The sequence below is a fragment of the Helicoverpa armigera genome, chromosome 19 (genome assembly GCF_030705265.1).
Source record: "Helicoverpa armigera isolate CAAS_96S chromosome 19, ASM3070526v1, whole genome shotgun sequence".
Taxonomy (NCBI): Eukaryota; Metazoa; Arthropoda; class Insecta; order Lepidoptera; family Noctuidae; genus Helicoverpa; species Helicoverpa armigera.
The window spans coordinates 2,323,094-2,348,490 of NC_087138.1; the positions used below are offsets into that span (position 1 = coordinate 2,323,094).

The 25,397-nt window shown below is 34.9% G+C and overlaps 1 protein-coding gene and 1 pseudogene across 1 annotated transcript in view; one reads left to right on the forward strand and one right to left on the reverse strand.

Moving 5' to 3' along the window:
- The window catches only part of LOC110379784 (E3 ubiquitin-protein ligase UBR1), a 54,891-nt gene that overhangs the window by 5,859 nt on the left and 23,635 nt on the right, over positions 1-25,397 (forward strand). Inside the window, exons 3-8 of the mRNA XM_064039398.1 lie at positions 18,016-18,164; positions 21,864-22,028; positions 22,550-22,704; positions 23,105-23,247; positions 23,752-23,848; positions 24,345-24,487. Of these exons, the coding sequence (XP_063895468.1) occupies positions 18,016-18,164; positions 21,864-22,028; positions 22,550-22,704; positions 23,105-23,247; positions 23,752-23,848; positions 24,345-24,487 (852 nt within the window). The remainder of the gene's footprint in view (positions 1-18,015; positions 18,165-21,863; positions 22,029-22,549; positions 22,705-23,104; positions 23,248-23,751; positions 23,849-24,344; positions 24,488-25,397) is intronic.
- LOC110381727 (uncharacterized) lies at positions 5,734-8,445 on the reverse strand (annotated as a pseudogene).

Below are 25,397 nucleotides of genomic sequence, written 5' to 3' on the forward strand. Positions count from 1 at the left end.
CTCAACATAGACAATTAGATATTTAAATGTGTCATTCATTATGTAATACAAAGGTGTTTCCAAAACGAGTTTGTGCCTGGATAAAAAATTGTATACATTTAGTTTTCTGGTCTAATAATAAGTTAGGCGAAGAACCAATCTTATTGAGATGTCTGTGGGCAGTGAATGGATTCAGTGCTAAATTGAGTTTGGTGATTTTAAATGTGGTTTTTTAAGCGCTGGTAATTATTTACATATTGTCAGGTTTCGTTATCTGTGGTCGCTGTCATTTGAGACGGATAATTGGTCGCAGCTGACTTAAACCACAATCGTTTATCCAGTTAATTAGATCAGATTTTGATAAGTGTTTTTTTAAACAAACAAGGATTTAACTCATCAGGTTTGGGTCTGATTTTATTAAAGCTTCCTTGCCTATTGCACCTCATCGGGTTCCTGGATATTATTTAACTATTGTATCTACTACCAGCGCAATATTTATTAAGAGCCTCTCCAGAAGTTACCAGAAGAATTCAATTGAAATTCATTCTTACTTTAGGTCAGCCTTGAGACAAAACAGAGTACTTACTCCAGAATTTTGTCGACGTTTTTTATCTAAATAGAGCGGATATATTTTTTTATATTGCCCTCCATTTATTCTGCTATGCAATTATTCGAACGAGTCGATGCTCGTTCATTGATACAAACAAAGGCATTTTGTATATATTTCGTGCGGAACAAATGAAGTTTAGACTTCCGCAAGACTGCAAAAAGCCAGACGTTACGTTGCATCTACTTGTGCCAATTCATTCTACGCACATTATTAGTATGCATGACTTGGAATGCATTCTGAATTTAATATAGTTGAGAGAACTCTGAAACTGGTGATCAATGACTAAGATGCAGTTTGGCAGAGATGTTGATTTTGTCGGTCAATTTAATGTATTGATTGTTATGCTTTGCTGCCTTTTCTCCTTGACTAACGTCGGTCTAGTGGTTGTGAACCGTCACTACGTGGTCTGGGGTTAGATTCCGGGGGTCTAAACAAATTTTTGTGTACTGAATTAATGTGTTCTGAACGGCTGGCCGACTTTCTTCCTCCGAGAGCAGCCGCCGAGACCGACAATCGATCTGGACCCCACTATCATTAATACTATTTCCCTTAAAATCGGTACAAAATTATTTGGATCTTACTCTTGAGAGGGATCGATATCGTCGAAATAAGTGGTGTCAAATCCAAAACCGTTCCTCATATTGCTAGGATAATAAAATAAATTCAAAATTCCCGACAAAATGCTGATAGAAAATAAGGAAAACTGAATTAAATAAAACTAGGTCCTCTGGCAGATTATCAAAGCGTCAGAAATAGGTCGCGGATAAGCCGTTACTACAGTTCAAAAACCCCAATATCGACAAATTGTAGTTGCATGATGACTGATTTGTCCGTTTCCAGAAATATACGGTGCACCAGCTTTACCGCCGCGACATCGCTTGCGTTGTTCATTGAAATTCCGATTTTTTTGGATGAAAGTTTGCACACGCTCTGAGTTCTGATGACAATGCATGACTAGCTAATAAACGTCATTACAAATCCAATATGGCGGCCTCCCCAATATGGCGGATGTGCTAAAATCGTGTTTTATAGTTTTTGACTATTTTTGTTTTGAGTAGGACACTTTGAACTGAGACATTATTCGCATGGAATGCTACAAATGCGCAAAGTGAGCCTAAACTAGCCAACTTTGGGTACGCCATTTCATACATATATGTAAAAATGCGTACTATACCAATACGCCGCAAACCCAATGGGCTGCTAATAGTTTGCCTACTGGTGGGACACAGTATAAGTTTAATTGTTCAGTTTTGCTTGAGAAACTACCGTGAACCGTCCATCAATCCTTATTTGGAAATTAATTTTGTAGAATATAATCTTGTGATTGATCTTGTTTGTGGCTGGAGTAGTGACGAATTACCTTGAAAAAGCATTTTTTTGGTTCAGCGTGGTAAACCGCGTAGATTTTTTGAACTTTTGGATGACTAACCTTTAGAAAGTTTTACATAGTTGTTTCTATAGTTAAGTGAGATTATCATATGTGTTTATTTGAAACCCAAACACTAATTAATTGGTGTATATAGATTTTCACGCTGCTTAAATATGTCATGTCTGAAGCCATTTCAATATATCTTTTTTATGAGTTCAGTTTATGAATATACATTAGTTTCAAATGGTAATAGTTATTTTATTTAAGCACGGAAACATTGATGTGTCATTCGAGTAGGTAAATAAAAATAACATAAAGTCCGTGGATAAACCGGATAAAAATGTGTTGTGTATAGAATATGCGATATATAGAGAAGCTACATTAAAAGCAGACGTTACATTTTCTCATATGAGGGTTATGTCAGGTGGTCAATATTTTATCTTATTTTTGAGAAAACCACTCTCTGACGTAAAAACACATTACATTATTTAAACAGAGCATAAATTAACGTATTTTTATAAATTTTATTAAGGAAATGCATTAAGATCACAGTCAAAAATAGTGATATAAAAACAATGACATAAATCTCTACAAAAATAGCCATTGAAACATCTGTTCAAACTGCATCAATATCTTAATGATATTCAACACTCAAATTAATTTAATTCGATATAATGAGTAACATGCAGGTGCAAATGCATCTATTTACTTTGTTATATAAATACATTGAACTGGTTACCGCTTCAAATACGCTTTAGGTCAATGAAGAGGAAACATTTTTTTTGTGTTTGTTTGTATCCTAGAGGCTCCGAAACTATTGAACCGATTTGAAAAATAATTCACTCTTGGAAAGCTACACTGTTCGCAAGTAACATTGGCAGTATGGGCAGTAGTTCCCACGGGAGAAGGGTGTAACCGCGGGAAAACGACTAGTACATAATAATAATATGCGAGGTTTGCGATTGGGGATTTAATTTTGACATTACCTAATGTCAAAATATAATCGTTATGTATATAATCGTATATGTAAATAGATTATCGATACTCCCAACTTTATCTCTGATTTACACATGATATTGTAAATTATGAAAACGAAAAATGAGTCCTGTGGCCAAACCACTGAATGGATTAGGTTATTTTTTTTACAATTCGTCATAAAATATCTATACATCATAAAGAATATGTGATAGGATTTAATGTGATTAGGTACGACACACCCGATAGAAATCGGCCATATATGTATGACTCGTAGTTTAGCTTCGCAAAATTTTAAATATACTATAAGCAAAATAAAACAAACGCAGTTAACGTTTGTTTTATGGATGTGTTTCGTAAATGTTTTATGCAACTGTATTGCATTTGCGTTAGTTTACATCAAAAATTATATTTATTAAAAGTTTATACTTAACAAAATAATTCCTTGAAATAATGTTCAAAAAATATTATTTATATTAACATAATATAATAATAAGTAGGTGGGATCTAATTAAATATTCTATTATTTATTCAGAAAACTAATTATTACCTGGTTCTTTTGATATTTAGAAAATTCCGTTTTCGTATTTATATTTATTTATTTCACATACATTATACATTAATAAATATTTATGTACGAAAAAAAAAACATTAAAAAATGGAGGTTTTTGCTATTATTACTTTGTCATCCACGAGGATAGGTATTTTAATTCAATGACGTTTGGTTACAAAATGTATTCAATTGATCATTTTTAACTAAATTTTTGATAAATTAAACATAGCCTCTGAAATAAATGATGGTAATGAAAAAATATTTTTAATATGTTTCTGTTAAAAACCAAATAAATGAAAAAGCAACATCTTCTTTGCCAGCTCAAAAAAACCCCTACTGTACAGTATACTGAAACAGGTATACATCATGTAGTTTTTATTTTGTTTTAAGAAAAATGCTGAGTAATAGTCTCTTGAACAGTGACTTCATTCATTTTTGTGAAAGGGGAAGTGTATGGCCTACCTTGGCACGCCTTTAGAGAAACACAAGGCATTGACGTCTCAAGAAGTTGTTTCTTTACTATACAAGGTATTGCTTGTCAGTTCATTCTTTTCAAGATTACCGCATTTCGCACGCTTATTATTAAAGTGACCGAATTGAAAAAACTAGTTTTTTGGCAAATCGCAAAAAACGTTTTGCAATTAGGACTTTGGCTGTTTATTTAGACATAAATGTTACAAGATGTTACTCGCATAGTTATTTTTATTTTTTAATGATAGAATATGAACCACATAGTTGGTTGAAACTTAAATTTCAATTGAATACTATTTATTTTGTTTATTGTAGGCTGTCAAAATTACTTTTGTAGTTTTAGGTCTATATAATACTAAGTAACAGTTAGTCTGCCAAAAAGATAAAGACCTAATTAATTTTGAGTTGATTTATTATTAAATTCAAATACTACTTGGTTGTATATGTAAGGTTTAAGTCATAATAATACTAAACGAAAATACATAAAAATGAAAATACATTTTTGTAGTTACGGTTTTTAATTAAAAAAAAGAGATCAACATTAAGGAACTAAAATTATAAAAACTGTTATTTTCATTTTAACACTTATTAATAGAAGATGTTAGATGTTTTTATACCGAACTTATTAATATAATTAAAAGAGATCTTAACTTCTAAGCAATAAATCAATCAGTCTCATGGTATTCTAAGTAGGTTTACATCAGTTCACAAAAATCACTCTTCTATCCTAACTATCGCTTTTAAATTACAAGTCTTTATTTAAATGATTACGAGAAATATAATAAAAAAAATAGTATACATTTTCATATACCTTCAAAATTAACAAAAAGCAAATATAGTTTTTTTATACAAAGTAGTATATAGTATTGTAAAAAACTATGATAACTATTATAAACTATAATTATAACATCGTAGCAAAATTAAAAGAGATCTTAGCGAATCTAATCAGCGTTATGGTATTCTTAGTAGGTCCGCAGTCTAGGTATAAATCAGTTAACAAAACATAAATTATTTAAAAATATAAGATGAAAACGGAGGAGTCATCTTTACCTTTACTGATTAAAGAATGGAATTATAAAAGTCAGAATAAAAGTTAGGGATCAAATTCTTAGACAATAATTCGCGTAAATCTTTTTTTTTATTTTCACTTAGCTCTTGTTTTCCAGTGTACGCTTTGACTAGCGTTAACTCGTTTAAAGGCAACATTTTGGTTCGCCTGTTTCTTACACATACTTCCAAAAAATCCTGTTTATAAGATTTTTTTATAAAAAATGAAAAGGGGTTTTTCTTTGTCACCTTAATCATTTTTACGTCATTCCATACAATATTATCTCCATTCTTTGTTTTATTAAAATTGTATCCCCAAGCTTCTTGTAACTTTTTCAAGTCATAAAAGTCATGAAATGTACGCTCATTTACTATAAATTTGTTTCCTGATTTTCGTGCATTTTTAATTATTGATACATATTGGTGTGGTGAATATATAGGTCCAGATCTTAAATTCTTTTTACCTCTTTTCTATAAGGCTATGTATGTTATCGGCTTCATTCTGCGTATGCCCTTTGATTAAGTATTTATGTGTGATGGAATTAATATTAAGATGTGTAACTGCGTAAAGATAAAGTGTAACGATATATTTATTTTTATTTTGTCCTCCGCAATTGTCCGAATACAGTATAAGATTGATGCCTTCCTCATTAGTAGCCCTGGATTCGATACAAAGTTGTTCGAAATAATGGAGTAGACAAGAGCCTATTTCATTGGCACCTCTTTTGCATCAGTTTCATTCCAAAATAACAATGCACGTTACTGTACGATTCCTGTACTTTGCCTTCTACTTTTTTGTTTAAGGAGGCAACAGTGAAATTATAGCTATTGAGCTTACTTTTGTAATAGAAAGCTGAAGTGTCCCCTTTAGGTGATTGAAGAACAGCTTGGAGGTCGAACAAAATTACTTTATTACTGTCATCAATTTTAAGTCGGTCATTATATTTTTCCTGTCGGCTGAGGGTTTTTTCTTCTAAATGGGAATCATATTTTTCTTGAATAATAAGTTTTTGTTCAGGCGATGAATTCTGGTATTGCAAACATGTGTCGCATTGATCCTTTCTTGGGCGAAAAAATGATATATTGAATTGTGTATTAAAAACCTTATAAAATGTGCAATACTTTCCTGCTGGCTTATTTTTTTGTTTTTGGACTTCTTCAAAGTCTTTAAAGAGATCTACTATCGTTTTTCCACCGTCTATGTATTCACGGGTCGATGATTGTCGTGTGTAATGAGAATCAGTTCTTGGAATAGAATTGATAAATTCTTTGATGTCAGAAATTAATACTTCATCTGATTTATGATTACCGGTTATTCCTCTACAATCCGTCTTCAAAATTCCATGTTTATCAGTCTTATGTTTAACAGTACGAATCATACGATCGGATATGTTCAAAGTATTAGTAAAAAAGGTTTTACAAACTCTGATCGAATTACCAGCAACAACAAAATGGAAAGCTTTGTTACAATGCCGTGGGTCAATGCATTGGTATATTTATATCTGGGTGTGATATCAGATAAACACGACAAAATGAAAGATCGCTGATTATGAATATCTCCAAGTTCCCAGTATGCGTCGAAAATACTTTGCCTTTGAACAGAATCAATCTTGCTAGAACATTGCAGCCTGCACTGGTCATTACATGGTGGTTTAAGTTCACGAGCTTTAGTTATAATATTTTTACTATTAATATATGACTTACCACAATTTCTCAATTTTTTTGCTCTAGTTTGCTTCCAGTTTTCCGGTTGTCTAGTGCGTTTTTTACCTTTTGGCTTAGTAGAAACTGTAGGTGTTCCGGAAGTTGTGTCTTCTGTTAAATTATCTTGATTCTCCATTGTTCCTCCGTCTAACTCTCTTGTTGGCTCAGGTGTTCTATTTTCTGTGTTATTGGCATTTAACTGTTCTTCCAAAGTCTCTTCGTTAGAGCTATCAGATGATGAACTTGAGTCTGAAGTTGAAGAAGAACTACTACTCGAACTTGAACTACGGGTACGGGGAAATAGCAAATGACTACCCTGTTGGCCCTTTGTACGGTTTCGAAAGTAGGATCGCCATCACTTAAATCTGCGTCGCTTTCTCCAGAATTAACAGGTGACACACGATAATCTATAACTGCCTTGTTACGGCCTTCAGTATGTTTGAAATACTCAGAGGCATTCAAATGTCGTTGATTTTCGGGTTTATTATAAACATCACATAACATCTGCAAGTAAACATAAAAGGTGAATAAACAAATTTAACTAAACATACCTACATAAAGTATCAATAAATAAGTAAGTGCTAAGTAGTAATTTTACATACCTGGACATCACCACTTTGAGTTGAAACAATATCAGTATCATTTTCGGGCTCTTTAGATGCGTCACATATCATCGTCTGTTAACAATTAAAGGTGAGTAAGTCAGTAAATTGCAGCTAGCCATAAATAAAATACCTTGACAATACAATTATTTTACAAACCTGGACATCAGCACTTTGAGTTGGAATAATATTCGTAACATTTTCGGGCTCTTTAGTTGCATCACAACAAATCGTCTGTTAACAATAAAAGAAGTATTAGTCAGTAAATTGCAGGTAGACGTAAATAAAGAAAGACACCATAAAGACAATTCAACGATTTTACACACCTGAACATCAACATTTTGAGTTGGAATAATGTTATCTTCAATTTGAATTAAATCTAGAATTTTTCTTGATCGCGAAGTAGACGACGTCATCCTAATAAAAAAATACTTAATTATAATTATAGGTCAACAAGTGAAACTTCTTTTTTTGTTCCATATTTCGTTTTAAAGTGACTCAATCCTGAACTTAAATCACCTAGCACATTCATAGCAAAATTCCGTTTTTTAGTATAGTACAGACCAAATACTGAATGTTACTAAAAATACATTATCATTATTTGTAATAAACAGACTTAACAATGAATTCTACAGAGTGTACGAATAAATTTACTAAGTTTTTTATTCAAAAAGAGACCTAATCATTAATGTGCTGTAGAATCATCTAGAAGTTTTAGTTTTAAACAGTCCTAAAACGTAATATATCGTACAATAAATTAACAAATTTAATATAAAATAGACTCATTACGTATTGGGTCAAAATACAACAAAAATAATCAGTAAAACTTACCTTCGATTTCACTGTTACACAATCCTAAATATTAATAGGTCACTTTTATGACAAACGACCAGATGTTCGTTTTGAGCCGGTTAAACGATTACTGAATGTGTCAGTGTAATGTCAAAATGGCGTCTTCAAATTCATAAGTGTGAAAGAGACCGAAACATTGTAAGAGCAGTATAACTCTAACTTTTTAAGAGTTTCTTGGAGTTTGTCACAGATGGCGTTGTTTTAAAGATGACAGTGTATCTAACTCATGATTGATTGATTTTGAATTCGGTCACTTTAATACTAAGCAAGCGATTTGTACATAAGAAAAAATATAGGTACGAAGCTTTTGCTCCTCGCCGTCTTAAATCGTTTGGTAGTCCGTGCAATAAACCAACTTCATTTACATGCGTATTTTGTTGTTACGCGAATATGGGGCAAACTGACAGGCCCACTTATCATTATTAAGGAGGAATTATCATAATCTTTTACTACATTATTTACGTCCATGTACACGTATATGTGGCCTGTAACATTTTCACATGAAAACTTATAGCTTACATTTCATTTTTTACTGAACACTAGTCGTTTTTCCGCAATTACTACTGCTCGTACCGGGATAAAATACCGATAGCCTATTTTACTTAGAAAAATTGTAGCTTTCCAACAGTGAAAGAATTTTTCACTACAGTTTTTCAAATGGATTCAGTAGTGTCGGAGCCTTTAGGGTACAAACAAACATAGAATCTTTTTTTTTTGTATTGTATTAGTATAGACTAGATAAATAAAAAAAAGCTAGACTATTTATTGACATAAAGACTGGGTGCTAGTGATAACAAATGGGATATTACCCATTGTAACAGATTGATAAATAAGTGGACGGCAATTGGCTGATATAATGATGATGCTGAACAGATTTGCTAGTTCAACGAGTAATTAGCTTATCCTCACGTAACAAAGGATTTAAAGGACATATTGATAAAACAATACATAACGTTTTAGCGTGATCAGTTACATTATATTCGCGAAACATAATCTCATTTTGTTTACGTAATCTTACCTTGAATATTTAAATAATCGACCACGATGATATTGATTTTTCGAGGACGCTAAAAGATACGTTAAATAGATAAAGATTTGACGCGAATCTGATAAGATAAGTTTGATTTCCGACGTTTCCTGCTTCTGATAATGCCTTCATTTTTTATTTTGTTTACTTTTTTTTTTACTGTCACTTAAATTATTTTGTCGCTTAACGTAGTCTTAATCTTCTGTTTGTGAGAATTTTACGTATACTGTGATTTTTTTTTGTGTTTTATTCCAAGTGAGGCTTTTTTGTGGTTTTGTGTGATTTTTAAGAAATGAATGAAGTGAATTCAGTGGAATCGCAACCAGGGTTTTTGAGGCAGAAAATATCGCGTACATATTTCCGTGTAGTGACTCTTTGTTATAATAAAGGACAAGATACTGATGTTATACTTGATTGGGATCACGGGTAACTGTTTAATTATATGGTCTAGGACCTCCGTAGAACCTTTGCTATTATCTAGATGTTTTAAGTAAGCTCGTTTTCACCGACAACGTAGACACAACTGTCTACTTTGAAAATTGAACGTGAAAATTCATAGTATGGGGGTGCGGAATCTTTTGTGAAGTTTTTTTTTTATTCTAACTGACAGGACTGTGCACTGCACCAAAAAACGGTCAGACTATAATTATTTTAAAGTTATTGAAATATAATAAATTCAACATCGTTTAATTCTAAGCTACTAACTTATCATTTCCCTTTACACAATGTCAAATATAATCAGACTGACTATGGTACTTCAATCGTGCAAAATTAGAGGCACGATGTGGGTCGCGTTCGTGTCGTTAATTTTACACTTTAGTCACGATAATTGCCAGTGCAAAACTTTGTAACTTAGTTTTGTATTGATAAGGGCTTTAGTACTGCAAAAAAAAAGTAGTGTCCAAGCAATTTCTTGCCAAGGCCCTATGTGGATACTAACTGCGTTCATATCTAGCCCCCTCCCCTTATAAAGAGGACACATTTTATTTGTATGCTTGTATTCCGAAACTACCGAATTTAACTTATTTTATCCCAGTACAGAAGTTCAGGGCAGTAGTACCCACAGGACTCAGGTGAAACCGCGGGAAAATTGTGTCCTGTATGTTCTCAATGTGATCACAATTTAAATTTAATTTTGCTCTTGTTACCTGTAGTTCAACGACTTACTTGTCTGGATTTTTTTGCGGCGCCTCCATTTTTTTTGAGACCCCGTCTCATATATTATTAATGGACCATTCCAACTTGACATTAAATAAATATAATATAAATAACAATATATTTGAATAATCAAAAAAACTCGTCAAGAACGTCTCGTGCATTTTGTAGCTGAAATCCTAGACAAAAATTCACGTTTTTCAAAACCTGTTTTTAAAAGGAAATAGTAGTTATTAATGATCGTTATCTATCTGACACAGTCGGTTACATCACTAATGTTGTATTGATTTATCGATTACCTACTAATGTCTATATTAATCGTATTGATAACGGATTACCTACCTACGAATATTTGAAACGTAGTGTGACCTGCTCTGATTTTTGTAATATGAGAGAGTTAACAGTTATTGAATGCATTTAAAAATCTCCTGTCAAAGTTTTGGCGCGCACTTAATGTCATCGGACTGACGTATGACATCACACACTTTTGTTTTTTATCTGTGCTGTTAGTATTGAACCTCGTTGCATTGATTGACCCACATCGATTTCCTTATCTCTGACATGTGTTCGCAGATGATAAGTAGACTTTGTACAGAAATTAAATTATTTTTGTTTGGAATTTAAATCGTCATTAATTAAACTTTAGTTAGAGTGTTATTTATTTTTATGAGTCAAAGACAAGTTATACAGAAGTCCATATAAACCTAAATATTTACAAATCGTCTTCTACTTGAGCCACATTTTACCCAAACAGGATTAAAAGTTAGTCAGGACTTTGGCAAAGTGCTCTCTTGACACGCTGCATGTCTACATGTCTATCCTCATATCAGCCAATTGCCGTCCTCCGCTGACCGTAGGTCCCCCAAGGAACACCAACGATCCCGGTCATGAACATCTTGCATACATCTATTTATCTTTACAGCATTATATACCTTCTTCAAATAATTAAACTTAATATTCGTATGATTGAATAAATTATCTCGAGACACGTGTACTTGAACATGTTGTTTAAACGCCTGAACACTTCAAAATATTTTATTAACAACATTGATTCCAATCGAGACGAAGTAGCCACTTGTCTCAATTAGATTGATGGAGTCAACTGTATGAATCTGATTAGTTTGATTGTTGATGAGACTGAGGACTCTTGATTATTATAATAGGGAATATTGCTCACAAAGTTTGACCTTTTTCTTTGTAGAACAAGGACTGTCTTAGTGATGGGTTATGATTTTTTGAAATACCACGATGTGATGTCTCCTAAACGACTCTGATTTTTGAGAGGTCTTAAATAACATCTTTGCTGTACCCCAAAACCTACGGATGTACATAGAATTACTTCGAATGAAGTGCATTTCTAGAGTTTCTCCTTTAAAATAATCCTGCCCTATCAAACATACTCTTCAATCGAATTAAACAACACTTGAAATAATAAACTTACCTCTAAACTCCATACTCCGAGCCCGCAATCTCATTTCCTCAAAGTAATTAAAAGCGACCTCCTTTAAAAGGAACTGTGCATTATTGCCAGCCTTCGCATTTATTAGATTCCCCATAGACACGAGGCTCCGGCGTGCATTGTGTTGGGAAATCATTTGATTCAACTAGAACGAATGGCGAACCTTTGATAACTTATGTACTATTTTAAAAAATCTGTCCATTTAAAAAAAAAAAGCTCGAGTCTCTAAATATAATTTCCAGAACAATGTTTTTCTTTTGTGGCAAGTAGTTCCCCCGTAATGCAGGTGAAGCTTACGAGAAACACATATAGTTGTACCTAATTTCTATTGCAATAATTTCGATGTGAAACTCTCATGATGTAAAAGGGGGTGCTCAATTTATTTCCCACATGATGACGTGTTCTAGTGGTTGCCATCCCTGAACTAGACCGTTGTGATGCACTTCAAAGTCTTTTGTATGCGTTCTATAGCATAGGTTTTTTACCTAGCCTATTGTTATTGTGGGGTATTTGCTTTGGTTGGTATGTATCAATACAGACCAATAACGACTACACTAAGGAATAGTGTAGTGAGTTCTGGCTGTATGTTGCCAGGCTAGGCTGTAAATCGCTTCTACATAATATGCAGGAGGATGATTTTGGACTGTTGGCCTTTCTCCCAGATGGCTCTTTTGCAATACAAAACGAAATTTCATGTTTGAAAGATCCACGTATAATACATTTTATAAACCACAGGAGTTCGGTTTAAATCCTGTAATTTTCATTTACATTTTCGCTAGCCTATTCGAGAAATATTTTTTACACTCACCTTGCCTGCAACGATAACGTATCTGCGTACATTACACGCTGTTATGGAACCACTTTGTAATACCGAAGTGCGTACCAAATGCCTGATAATGTTTTTTGTGTACGTAGACTGTTTAATGGACTTTGTCCAGTTTCTGAGATTACAGACATATCCCGAGCCTTTTCCCAACTATGTTGGCGTCACCTTTCAATCTAACCGGCTGCAGCTGAGTTCCAGTGTTTTACAAGGAGCGGCTGCCTATCTGTCCTCCTCAACCCAGTTACTCGGGCAACCCACCCTTGGGAGGACTGCTTGTCAGACTTTCTGGCTTCTGGCTACCTGCAAAGACTGCCAGAGGTTTGCATCTTTTTGAGGAGATTTCAGAGGTAGTCAGAAAGATTTCTCTAGACTAGGACTTCCTATTTTAGTAAGCTCAAACGATAAGTATACGTTTTAGGAGAATATGCTGTCTATCTACGAATCATCTTCTTTCGCTTGTTGCGTGATCATTCAATTATATTAATGTTTCGTTAGATTAGTTGTTGGTCTGTTAATGGCACTTTATGTTTCGTGGTCATTCATTATTGTGTTAATTGGTCTCCAAACTAATTTGTGAGGGACTTTGAAATATTCAGGAACGTAGTGTAACTACATAGTTTGTACTATTTCAGTCAAACAACGGCCGATTAGGTCATATAGACATAGTTGGTTCATCTAAGCGTGTTAGTGTTTTTGTAGTAAATGTTAGGTGCTCTTAGGTCTTGAAATATATCGTGTCATCATTCACAATGTTTCATTAGTCTTCTTATTATGGCCTCAAAAAAGATTACGCTACTTATTGTATTATACTTTTTATTTTACGGGTATCACATACTCTTCTTAGAGTCTTCTTTAGTATAAATATTGACATCACGATGAAAGCCGTCATTTCTGGAAGACTATGATTATGCAAAGCTTTTAGTTCGTCAGAGAGCCGAGTATACGGCCTTGAACTTTTCCGGGGAAGTAGCACTTGTACTAATTTCTACCGCAACTACGGCGTTGCAGTATTTTAGTTTGAAACAGTAATAGCAGTAAGTCTAACTTAATTTGGTAAGTGTGAAGTCAGCTGTTTTTCTGCGCCTCCATTAGGCTCACTTCAATCGAACGTAATTTGTGTGTTCAGCTTGCAAGAAATAGACGTCGGCGTAGTTTCAAGCACACCATATAATTATACATACTTAGTTTTCGCCTTTAGGCCTCCATTGCTACGTCTATGCCTCAAGCATTCGAAAATTCCATGCATAGGCAAAGACTATTCATCTACCAGCATCTAATAACGTCTTCCCAAATGAATTTGAACTCTTTGAACCTTCACATAAGCACCATTTTCAAATGGCTCCAAACAAGAATGCAACGTTATACGTTACATGACACGTTCCGCTCTGAACTGCAACCTCGTTGAATGAGTTCAGTGTCATGCCCAAGGTCTTTGGGAACAGGTAGTGATGCTGAAGAGGCTGCTGGCGTACTGCCAAGCCCCATTGTACCACTTGCTTTGCAAATATCAACCTTATTTATAGGTGTTAAGGTGGGAAGTGGGATGTTTACGGTGTGACCGAGTTTTTCTGGTTAATGATCTAGAATACTAGACGAAATAAATGATTTGTTGGTTATGTTGATCCGAGGTTGTATGTATTTGCTGATTTATGTTTCTGTGGGTGGGTTTATGTCTTACTTATTTTTTAAGTTTTTCTTCAAAATTATCAGTATTTTTTTATCTTTTTAGGGGATGCTCTTTACGAATATCGACTCTTCTCTGTGCTATCGATCTTTATTTAGTGATACTACTTCTACATGTTTGATCAATAATCTAAACTCTTATTCTTCTTCCTGCTCAGATGTCATGCTAACATCCATTCCCTTCTCATTCTTGTCCTCAGTTCTGATCCATGTTCAATGAGGTAAACAGTCATGAAATTATCTGATGCAATAGAGTCAACGTTTCTAAAACATTAGAAGCACGCACTACCCGCGTGAACCAGAGCTGTGGATTTATGAGTATTTTAGTGGATTTCAGTTCCAGAATAAACGTGAAAATAATCGTGTTTAAATTGCCAACAGTGTAAACTTTATGATGTTTGATATCAATCGGGTCATTGACTTCTAGTATACAAGATTAACTGAACCCCGCGGTTTCAGTAGCATTTTGAGAAAATAATACACAAATGGTACATTTTCCTTAATCATGTTTCGTATCTTCTTTCATATCAAGTTTTTTGTATTACGTATCAAAACAGTTTCAGATGTAGACCTGTTAGATACAAGTTACCTGACAGCGTACCATCTTAGTCTGTTTGAAGTAAAAGGTTTAATAGAATTGCACCATAGATCTATGAGTTAATAATGGGCCTGATATTGAGAATAGAGGTACACGGCAGTACACCTAACAAGCCCAAACTACGAAATAAGAAATTCGACGATGCAATAGAAAAGTTTGCGAAAATGCCTACTTCATGTTCTTTCAAAAACTCTTTTCCATTTATCCCTGTCATTTATTTATTTTACGAATAATTATTTCTGACGAAAAACTATGTTCTGCATAAAAAAAATGTCCGTGACCGATTTGTTTTAACAGCTCTACTTATATCCAGCCTCCAGACCGTTAGTGTGTTTATGCGTCGCAATCTCAGAAACTAGGCTGTGTCGAATATTTTCCTCAACTATTAATCTACTTGTTCTCTTTATCTAGCCTCCCGGTTTTCTTAAGTGCTTTAGTTTTAGCCTCGTATATTTAGCCGACTTTGAAAGAATTGGGGTAATGTGTTTACACTGCTTGATATTTTTTCTGATGGCAACATTTTGTCGCTTTTATGTTATTCTGGATAGTTTGGAATGGGATTAATGGAGTGCTTAAGTTTTATTTTCAAATAATGTTAAGGCTGATATGAGTTTATTAGTTCATACATATTTAAGAACCTGTATGAAGTTATATGTAGAAGCGCCGAATAAAACCGGAGATGAACAAGTTTCATACTTATTCAGTTCAAAGAATGAAAGGTCTCTTCTGGGCTCCAAAAGATATGAATTTGAAAAGTATTTTTTCCAGATCCCAAACTACCCTGATATTTATAAGGTAGGTATCTATTTATACAATTGATTTAAATAAAAGAAAGCCTCACTATTTATTTAAAGGTAGGATACATAATACCTACGTACCAAATTCTCTCTCTAAATAGCTACCTACGTCAATCGACCCAATATTAAAAATAGAAGAGTGGTTTGTATGTGAATGAGGTGCGATCTCGAAAACTACTGGGCTGATACTGAAAATTCATTTTAATGTAAAGGTTTTCGATTTCAGCGACGAGAACACTGCTTAGGACAAAGTATTGATATTTCCTATGGAAATACCTGTGAGGTAATATTATGAACAAAATCCATTTTGACGCGTCATTTTCCAATTCAAATGCGGTCACTTTATTTGTCTAAAGAGACAAAAGCATCAAGAAGCACTAATCACCGGATTGGGTTGAAATCTGCAGTGTTAAGACTAATTTAGATTCAGTCTACCTCATCCGTACTAAAATAACAGTATGCTTCATACCGGACATATTCATCCTTTTCACGCACTTCTGTAGTGTCTACTGTTATTGGTTCTTTCTAGAAAGTTCCATTCATCATTCTTCGATTTTGTGTGACGTCACTGTTACAAGAACCTCTAAAATTACATGGATGTGAGGAAACTAAGGCACAGCTGTTATACAGACTTTTTCTTTTCTCAGCTTAGGTCTTCGATTTCATCTGCTTCCCGAGCCATCTTAGCGAACTCGAATAAAAAGTATCCTATGCCCTTTTTCAGTCTCTCGAATCCCTAAAAATTTCTTTTAAATCAGTTCACTTCTAGCGTGAAAGCCGAACGGACAGAGATACTTTCACATTTACATATAACATTCAATAGGGTAGTGTCCAGGGTCGAAATAATGAAATAATATTTAGTCCGCTTTTTAGATAATCAAAAAATATTGGATACGTATTTTTTCTTTTTTTAATTAAACATAAAATGACAAAGATAATACGCTTCAAAAATTAGGAGTGGGGGCCTTTTACGTCACAGTCTCCTGAAAATTGTAGCAACTTGTGACGTCACACTCAACTTAAACACGCTATATCTTAACAAGTTCTGATCCAATTTAAAAAAGAAAAAATACTTATCGCTTAATTTTGGACAATCTACAAGACGGACTAATTATTATTTTTTAGGAAACTACCCTATTAGTAATGATTTGATATTGGTCTGAAGTTTGTAATCAAGCCTTCGTCATTCTGATCGATGCCCTCTACACTTCTTCAATTATCTAGTAATCCGATGTCTTTCTAACTATCTAATGGTTAGCGAGAAATTCAGGGTCAACGACCGATAAGTAGTGTTTATTGAAAACAACCTATCATTAGGTAACTGTGCCTTATTAACATCGATTGTATGATTCGAAAAGTATCTACGTTTAATTATTTACTAGGAGAATTCACTTACCGTCCCTACTACGCTGTTAGTTGAAGACTTTTCTGTTTTAGACTTGTGGGTTTAAAGATTCCGTAGTGTTTCTTCGAGTTTTATTTGGTAAAAACAGAAGTCCGCATGTTTTGATGAGGTCGATTTTCTTGGAAGGAAGAAGAAACTAAATGAGAAGTCGAGTGACGATTGAGTGCATCTTGTTGGATTTGGTGGGAAATGTAGATCAAAGAACTCGCCAAAGAGTGTCCATTTATGTAAAGAACCGTACTGACTTTGTTTTATGGGCAGAATTTAGGTTATTCCTAGTCCGAGTTTAGCATAGTAACGATAATTCCTATAAATTATCTGCTCAATCATTACCTTCTTAATTCTATCATCAAATAATGACAAGTCATTTGGCAATATGACTCATTTGAAGATATCATCAGCACACAGGTCACCCGGACATGCAACTTCGATCTTTATAAACATACACATAGATGTCATTTTGCTCGTTAAAGTTTTGTATTGTTTTTATTTGTTCTTGATCTTTATTCTTGTTTAGATTTTTTATATATAGAACGGATTCTCGTGGTGGCGTTGTGCCAGGTTTTAGACAGTACAGTGTTTACTACCGTAGCGAAAGGTCGCGATAGTTTTTCTTCGTTGTTTGATTTTATATCGTTTGTCTTTTGTCATTTTCAATGGTAATGCAATAAAAACGGTCCAATGCCGAGAATTTGGATGACGGAAAAAAATGCAGTGCTGAAGTATGTTTTTGTGACTATAATATTTAACAATGCTGAACTTAAAACTGTTCCCCTAACATCCTGATAACAAACGATTTGTGAAGGACATAAAAGTATTGGACCAAGTGCACCAATAAGACCATTGACTGCTTTTTTAAAATGTGGAACTGAGCGTTTTAGTGACAGTGACAATGTGTGACAGGTTCACATTGCCCGGGCGAGCTGACGCCGTGGTGGAGCTATGGAGGTCCAAGATGGAAGAAGGTGTGCTGGCACCAGCGCACTTCCTCGACCACTGGAGAGTCACAGTGCCGAGGATATACTCCCCACAACCTAATAGGACTTGTTTAGGTGAGTTTTTTTTTATTTTTGTAATAAGTGGTACCTTTAAAGCTTTTGAGAACTGCCCCGTTCCGTTATTCTAGTTGTCGTAAACATAACTGCCTGGAGTGCGGGCTAAGGCTGACACAGCTTTGTAGGTTATAGGATCTCAGTTAATTATTTACCTTTAGGAAACACATCTTTATCAACTGGTCATGCTCATCGTTTGCTTTTATCAAATCGATAATGTTCAGAGATTTTTCCAGATTTTGTAAGCTTGTAAATAATATCTGTTATCACATCATCATTTTGTTTTACAACTGATTTTTTATTGCAACTTCTGTATATATCCAATATTCACAATTCTAATAACACAATAGATGTAAAAGCCGAAACTTCTCCTAGACCAAAGTAACTTACAGTAAGAAATAGGTATCTTTTTCTTCCTAATACATATAACATTTTCGTCCAAAAAGCCCATTTGTACTCGTTAAAAGTTATTTTTCCGCAAGTTCCGAACTTCAGGGACGTAAATTCAGCGAGTTTGTATTCGCTATCATTGTTTGCTGAAGCCGAAATTGTCGACTCACGTAAACACGGCCGTGAGAATAAATTTTGGAACGCTGGACATGAAGGAAAAATATGTCCACATTTTTTGTTTATGTAGAAGAGATTTTTGGGAAATAGGGATTTAAAAGGTTCTTCTAACCTATAGACAGGCATGAGTCTAGGTCTATGGAGTTTGTTGCTACACTTCTTCGCAGTAAAAACACATAGGAAGTGGTGAAGGGTGGGTTTTATGGGGAACATCTTTTATAAATTTTTGACGTTCAAAAAGTGCCGTGTTGCTGCCAGAATTTTTGAATTGTGTTAGTTCCTGCTTTATTATGTGTTTGGAAATGCTAAACTAATGTACGGTGTTTAGATTTTAAGCCGCGGGGTCATGAGTTCAAATGGTGCAGACTAAATATTTGCATAGTCTGTCATAGATATTTTGAGATATTTGAGAATTTATGCTTAAAACTTAGATTAAGACTTTTTAGGGGAGAGTTTTACTAATGAATTATATGTACATATTTACATGACCTAAAAATAAACTTATGGGGAGAGTTTAGATTCCAAAACGGTATGTAAGAATTTTTCAAATTGGCTATGTAATTTCGGGGGTTTAGAGTGTAAACAAACAAGAAAAAGTTTACTCTTCATATTATTAGTTTTGACAAGCAGCCCCTTTCATAGAGGCTATTCTTTCTATATCACCGTAAAATCAAGTATCTACGCTTATGATTTAATACCCAGTGCTTTTCATAGACCTTTTCTCGGCTACTTGAAAGTATGAGTCAGCTTTCCCTCCCATGTTTTTAAATGTCAAAGGGTTGTTGCTAACTTCAAATTGCGTGCAGCGGTTGCATCATACATATTGCATGTGTCAAACTTCCGTTGCAGTGTTAATTATTAAACCGTTTCGAATTATTTCTAAAGTTGACTCAAATCGATAACTTGAAGTATAATAGCGAAGTAATTGGTATTGTGTCGAAATGTGCGAATCCTTACTTTCCTACTAATATTATAAATGCGAAAATAACTCTGTCTGTCTGACTGTCTGTTACGCTTTCACGTCTAAACCACCGAACTGATTTTAATAAAATTTGTCACGGAGATAGAGTGGACCTTGAGAAAGAACATAGGATAGTTTTTATTCCGGACTTTTGAAGAATTTTCTTGGAAACGCGATATAACCGAGCTCTACGCGGGGGAAGCCGCGGGCGGAAGGTAGTAGTTTAATATTTTGTGTCTGTAAGGTTAAAATTGCATATGTTTTGAATGAGAACATATAGTAGAGGTCAATAAATAATGTTTTTAAAGGGCAGGTAGTTTGTTGACATCTCTACACTATATTTAGCCGAGGATTTTAATACCGGAAAGGTTATGTTTACCGAGATTTTAAATACGGACAGGTCATTGACACAAGTGTGCACAAGAAGTGTGTGTATATGTTTGTGCACTTGTGCACTTGTGCATGTCATCTGATAAGTAAATACAGAGTGTTTACTTATCAGATTAGTGTTGTAGGTAAATGAGGAATTTGCTAGTTAAAGTAGTTATTTTATAAAAAATTATGTGTTATTAGGGGCGAGCTTAGCAAGTGTTGACCTAATTCTGAAGAATATTATACTGTGCTAAATATTAAATTTATGGAGCAGCTGGCAACTACTAATCCTGCTTTATTAAAATTAATAGATGTTTGTCAGAGAAATATCTCATTTAGATTAAATAGCATTTTTTTATTTGCGATATGTGTTAACATAGTTTTGTTTAGCTAGAATTCATTATGCCTTGTCCCAACTGTGTTAGGTCCGACTTCCAGGCTAACTGGATGCAGTTGAGTACCAGTGTTTTACCAGAAGGGACTGCCTTTCTGACTTCCTCAACCAAGTTACCCCGACCATCCAATACCCCTAGGTTTATTTAGAGATGGAATTCTGAACGTGAAATATTGACGCAAGTTACGTCAATCAGGCCCAACCTTGACCAATGGCTTATCGGGAAAGATTATATAGGAATGTATTCGATTAGTTACCGTTAGTAGTGTTAATGGAAGTGTTACGAAAGAATAGGATTAAATAATTAACTAGATAGACGATACGGAAACGATTCACATGTGGTTGTGACCACGTACGTGTATTGAAATTGGATTGTAGGAGATTTAGGTCGGTGGTATGTGTTAATGAAATACTTGCTCCCTGCGGTTAAACCCGTTTTCAGAGGGAAATTCTTGCACCCGAAATAAATGTAGTCCTTTCTCAAGATCTAGCTAGATTATGAAATGTCATTTCAATGGGTTTAATAGTTTCAGAGTGAAAGCTAGACAGGGAGACAGGGAGAGTTACAGTTGCATTTATGATATTAGGATAGAGCCTTACTTGGAAGAATTTTCCCTTCTTATGAAGAGGGTTACTAATGAATAAAAGTGAACTCTCCTAGCATTTGCTTAACGATTTGATACTGTTTTGTGTGTCTATTTATCTTCCAGTTTCACTAAATGCTAGTTAAAATACTATTCTTTTACATAAAGCGACCGAACTAGGCAGACTTAAACACTAAAATATACAAACAAAAATCTATAACTAGCATGCATAATGTCGTAACGTATTCAGATCACTGATTTTAGCACACTTCACACGCATACATAACATACATTATCATTACTATAGTTTACCGTCTAGCGTACCAAATAAACATTTGTATGTCTGTACCAACATTGCAGCATTTTACAACACTCTTACTGGGTTAACGAGTTCGTGTATTAAAATGTTTGTTGGTTGAGTAAAGAGGTTGCAATAGTTTGTAGATAATTATTACGAGGAAGGCGTTGGGGTTATTGTACTTTATTAGTTAGGAATGTGCGGTTATGAAAAATGTCTGTATGATGGAAAAACTAAGAGGAAATTGAATACACAATAGTGTGAAAGAATCCCTTCACATCAGAAGGGTGAATGCTGATTATATCTTAACTCATTTAATGTAAATAGACGCAGTATATTCTTTCATTGTTTTCGATAATTCTACAGAAAATTCTAAGAATGCTCTCGTTCTTTGTTCGTTGTAACCAACTGTAACAGACTAGTATTGAAGATTGCATTCCGAAGAAGTCTGACTGGGACTACTAAATTTAAGCCTGATGTTGGTGGTATTCAAGTATTACAATCATATTTCCTATGATTTCAGATTGGTCATTCGACGAAGACTTAGCAGCCAAGCTGCTGATCCAGCCGCTAGAACTGTTCGTGTGGGGCAACAGCGATGGGTCACAGCCGCCACTGCCGCGCCGCTCCACGCTCTGCGGCCGCGTGTTCAAGCAGGGAGACCCTGCTTACAGCTGCAGGGAGTGTGGTGAGTGCCTCCTTACACTAGCTAACAGCAACTATCAGCCAGGCTGCTGATCCAGCCGCTAGAACAGTTCGTGTGGGGCAACAGCGATGGGTCACAGCCGCCACTGCCGCGCCGCTCCACGCTCTGCGGCCGCGTGTTCAAGCAGGGAGACCCTGCTTACAGCTGCAGGGAGTGTGGTGAGTGTCTCCTTACACTAGCCAACAGCAACTATCAGCCAGGCTGCTGATCCAGCCGCTAGAACAGTTCGGCAACAGCGATGGGTGAGTAAAGAAATACTCCTTCCGTTTGAGCAGAGACCAGCAGGACCTTTTGGGACCATTTTGCAGGACCATTTGGGATTACTGGTACAAGAAAAGTAGACCGCGAATGTCGTTTCCTGGATATTTCATCTGTTAAAGTCCGTACCTTCGTACATGTTTTGTCTGAATGATCGAAATAAATTTTTCATACGACCTCTGCTAAGTCCCGTTAAGCCAAAATGACAATCATGTCGTTATCACCATGTCTTTCTCTTCTTCCAGGAATGGACAACACATGCGTGCTATGCGTGGAATGCTTCAAAGTATCAGCACATCGGCACCACAAGTACAAGATGGGGCAGTCGAGCGGCGGCGGCTGCTGCGACTGCGGCGACACCGAGGCCTGGAAGAGAGATCCCTTCTGCGAGCTGCATGCTGTAAGAAAGATTTAAGAAAACTTTCGCAACAATACTATAATTCTTGCATTGAATGAGTAGAGTTGAACGAGATTTTTATGTATAGAGTCTATAGAGCACAGTTAAGAGATCTCTCCAAATTTTATGCCGGCTCGCAAATTACTTTCCAACAAAGATATGCGCTGTTACCTCCACATGTTTTTTTCCACCTTCATTTTCCCGCTATTAAGTATGTCAGAACTACAGTTCTCTTAAAACTCGATGTTATTCCGAAACATAATTTGCCACACCCCCGTCTCCTGCCGACCCTTTTGATTCTTGAAGCATAAAGTTTTCAAAACCAAGATTCCCATAGATGCCTGTTCTTTACAGAAGGGTTTTTCTATATTTTTTATGTAACCATTTCTATTTTGATCCTCAGGCGTCAGAAGACGACAACCAATCAGAGGCCACAATCAAGCCCGACGTGATAGAGCGAATGAAGATCGTCGCGTCTGTCTGTCTGACGTACTGCCTCAGGTTACTGACCCACGACCATGCTCCGGGCTTGCCAAATGATTTAAGGTAAGTGTTTGTATGAAGTCTAGATTTTGTTGTACTCTGTTTGGTAGGCATTTGTCTAGAGATCTTGATACTTCTGACTTGAATTGAATGAAAATGTGGTTAAAAATCAATATAAATAAAATTACTTAATCAATTTAACCATAAATAGTATTTTTTGTTTGAAATATGTTTTGGTTAAAGTCCCATAAGGGTCGGGTTACCTTCAGTTAAGTAACCTAATCAAATGGAGTTGATACTTGGTCTAGAAATAATCACAACCCTTTTTATTGTTGTTGTCAACTTGACTTGTATTTGTCAACTTTTGATATTCAGTAAAAATATAGCCCTGAGGTTTATATGCATATTAGTAAAATCAAAATTGGTATTGATTTTGATGATTTCAGACATCAATTATCAACTCCATTTGGGTAGGTACTTTCATATTAAACAACCCCTATACATATTATTATTTCCCATACACTCGAGTTGTTATAATAAAAGGAATAGTACGTTAACTCCGTGCAGGCTAAAGGATGCGGAGCGCGATCTGCTGCAAATCCTCGACCAGCCAGACTGCTACTGCACCGTGCTGTATAACGACGAGACGCATACCTTCGATCAGGTGATTATGTGCTTTATTTCTGTAGTAATAAGGTTTGAATCACCGTGCTTTACAATGAGGAGTCGCATATTTTCGATCAGGTGATTATGTGCTTTATGTTTGTAGGCATAAGGTTTGAATTTGAGTAACTTGACAGACAATAGTCAATGAACATGTGTGTGTGAGAATGACAAGGTGGAATTAAAAGCTGACTTTGAAGAGTGGACTCTTCAAGCTAAAAGTTACTCAGGTGTCAAGGGATTTTTTTGTGTATGTTTGTTTGGTGAATATGGTGTGAAAGAAAACCTCAATTTTTCATGTACTTATTTAATATGTATATCGCTACAAATTCTGTTAGAGATAAACTCAAAAAGTGACTGAACGCATTTTCACGCAGTTCTTCTCATGTAAACAGAGGAATTCATGAGCAAGGTTTAGTTAGTACCGTGAATGATCTAATAAAATATTGTTTAAAATAGTATAGCAATGTTATTCTTCATATATTTCTATTTTCCAGGTCATAACAACCCTAGTAAGAGTAACAAAATGCAACCAGCGGGATTCCTTAGAGCTCGTGAGTCTGATCGACCGCGAGGGTCGAGCCCTCGTCAAGTGCAACTCCTTCCAAGTTTGTGATAAACTCAAAACTGACATCGAGATGTAAGTGTGATTGTGTCATGCCGCTTTTGATTGTAAATGTTATCGATATTGTTTTAGGGATGTGCTCGCGAGACGATTTTTTATCGATTTGACTCGGTTTATTTTCTTAACTAATATGATATAATATTTTTTATATTTAAATCGGTTTTTAACTCGAAAAGTGTTGACGTCGTTGATGAATCAATAAATAAATAAATATAATTATGCGAATTTATAAATTTACTAAAGTTATGAATATTGTTATGGTAAAAGAAGGCTTTTTGAAGGTTATGCCATTCGATGTTGTCTTAATGTTTTTTTTTTTATATGAATAAATGTGGAATATTAAATTGTCGATATAATGATCGTCTCCTGAATGCATCTCTATATTGTGTTAGGTATTTTAGGCTTTTCCACACGGTTACTCGATATAGAACTAATTTTGATTATTCAAAGATAGGTCTTTTCGAGTGTTGCTGTGTGAGAAACTAGGACACATATTTGCATTCCAAGATAAAATGTGTACTTTTGGTCATTTAAATTGTAATATAATTTATTTTAGTCTTGGATTGCAATATGGAGAATTGAATACAAATGCAGTTTACTTCTGACCGTTTGCATAACGGTAAAGAAATAGAGAGTTTAAGAATTATTATAAACGTTTTAAAAAGCCTTTAAAACGTTCTGTTTTTCTTGAAGAATATTTTATAGTTATACAGTCATAAGCGAACTGCTGATATTCATTAGGCATGATTATGTTAAGTGAAGGGTTCCGGAGAGATCTCAAATTGACTGTGACGATAATAGTCTTGACAAAGTTGTCGTTTTATGGTATAAAAAACTATCATCTTTTTTTTTTTGAGTCAATTTCAAATAAAGGATTTGTTCATTCTTTCTTGAACCCTCGACTTACACTATATTCTCAAAGGGT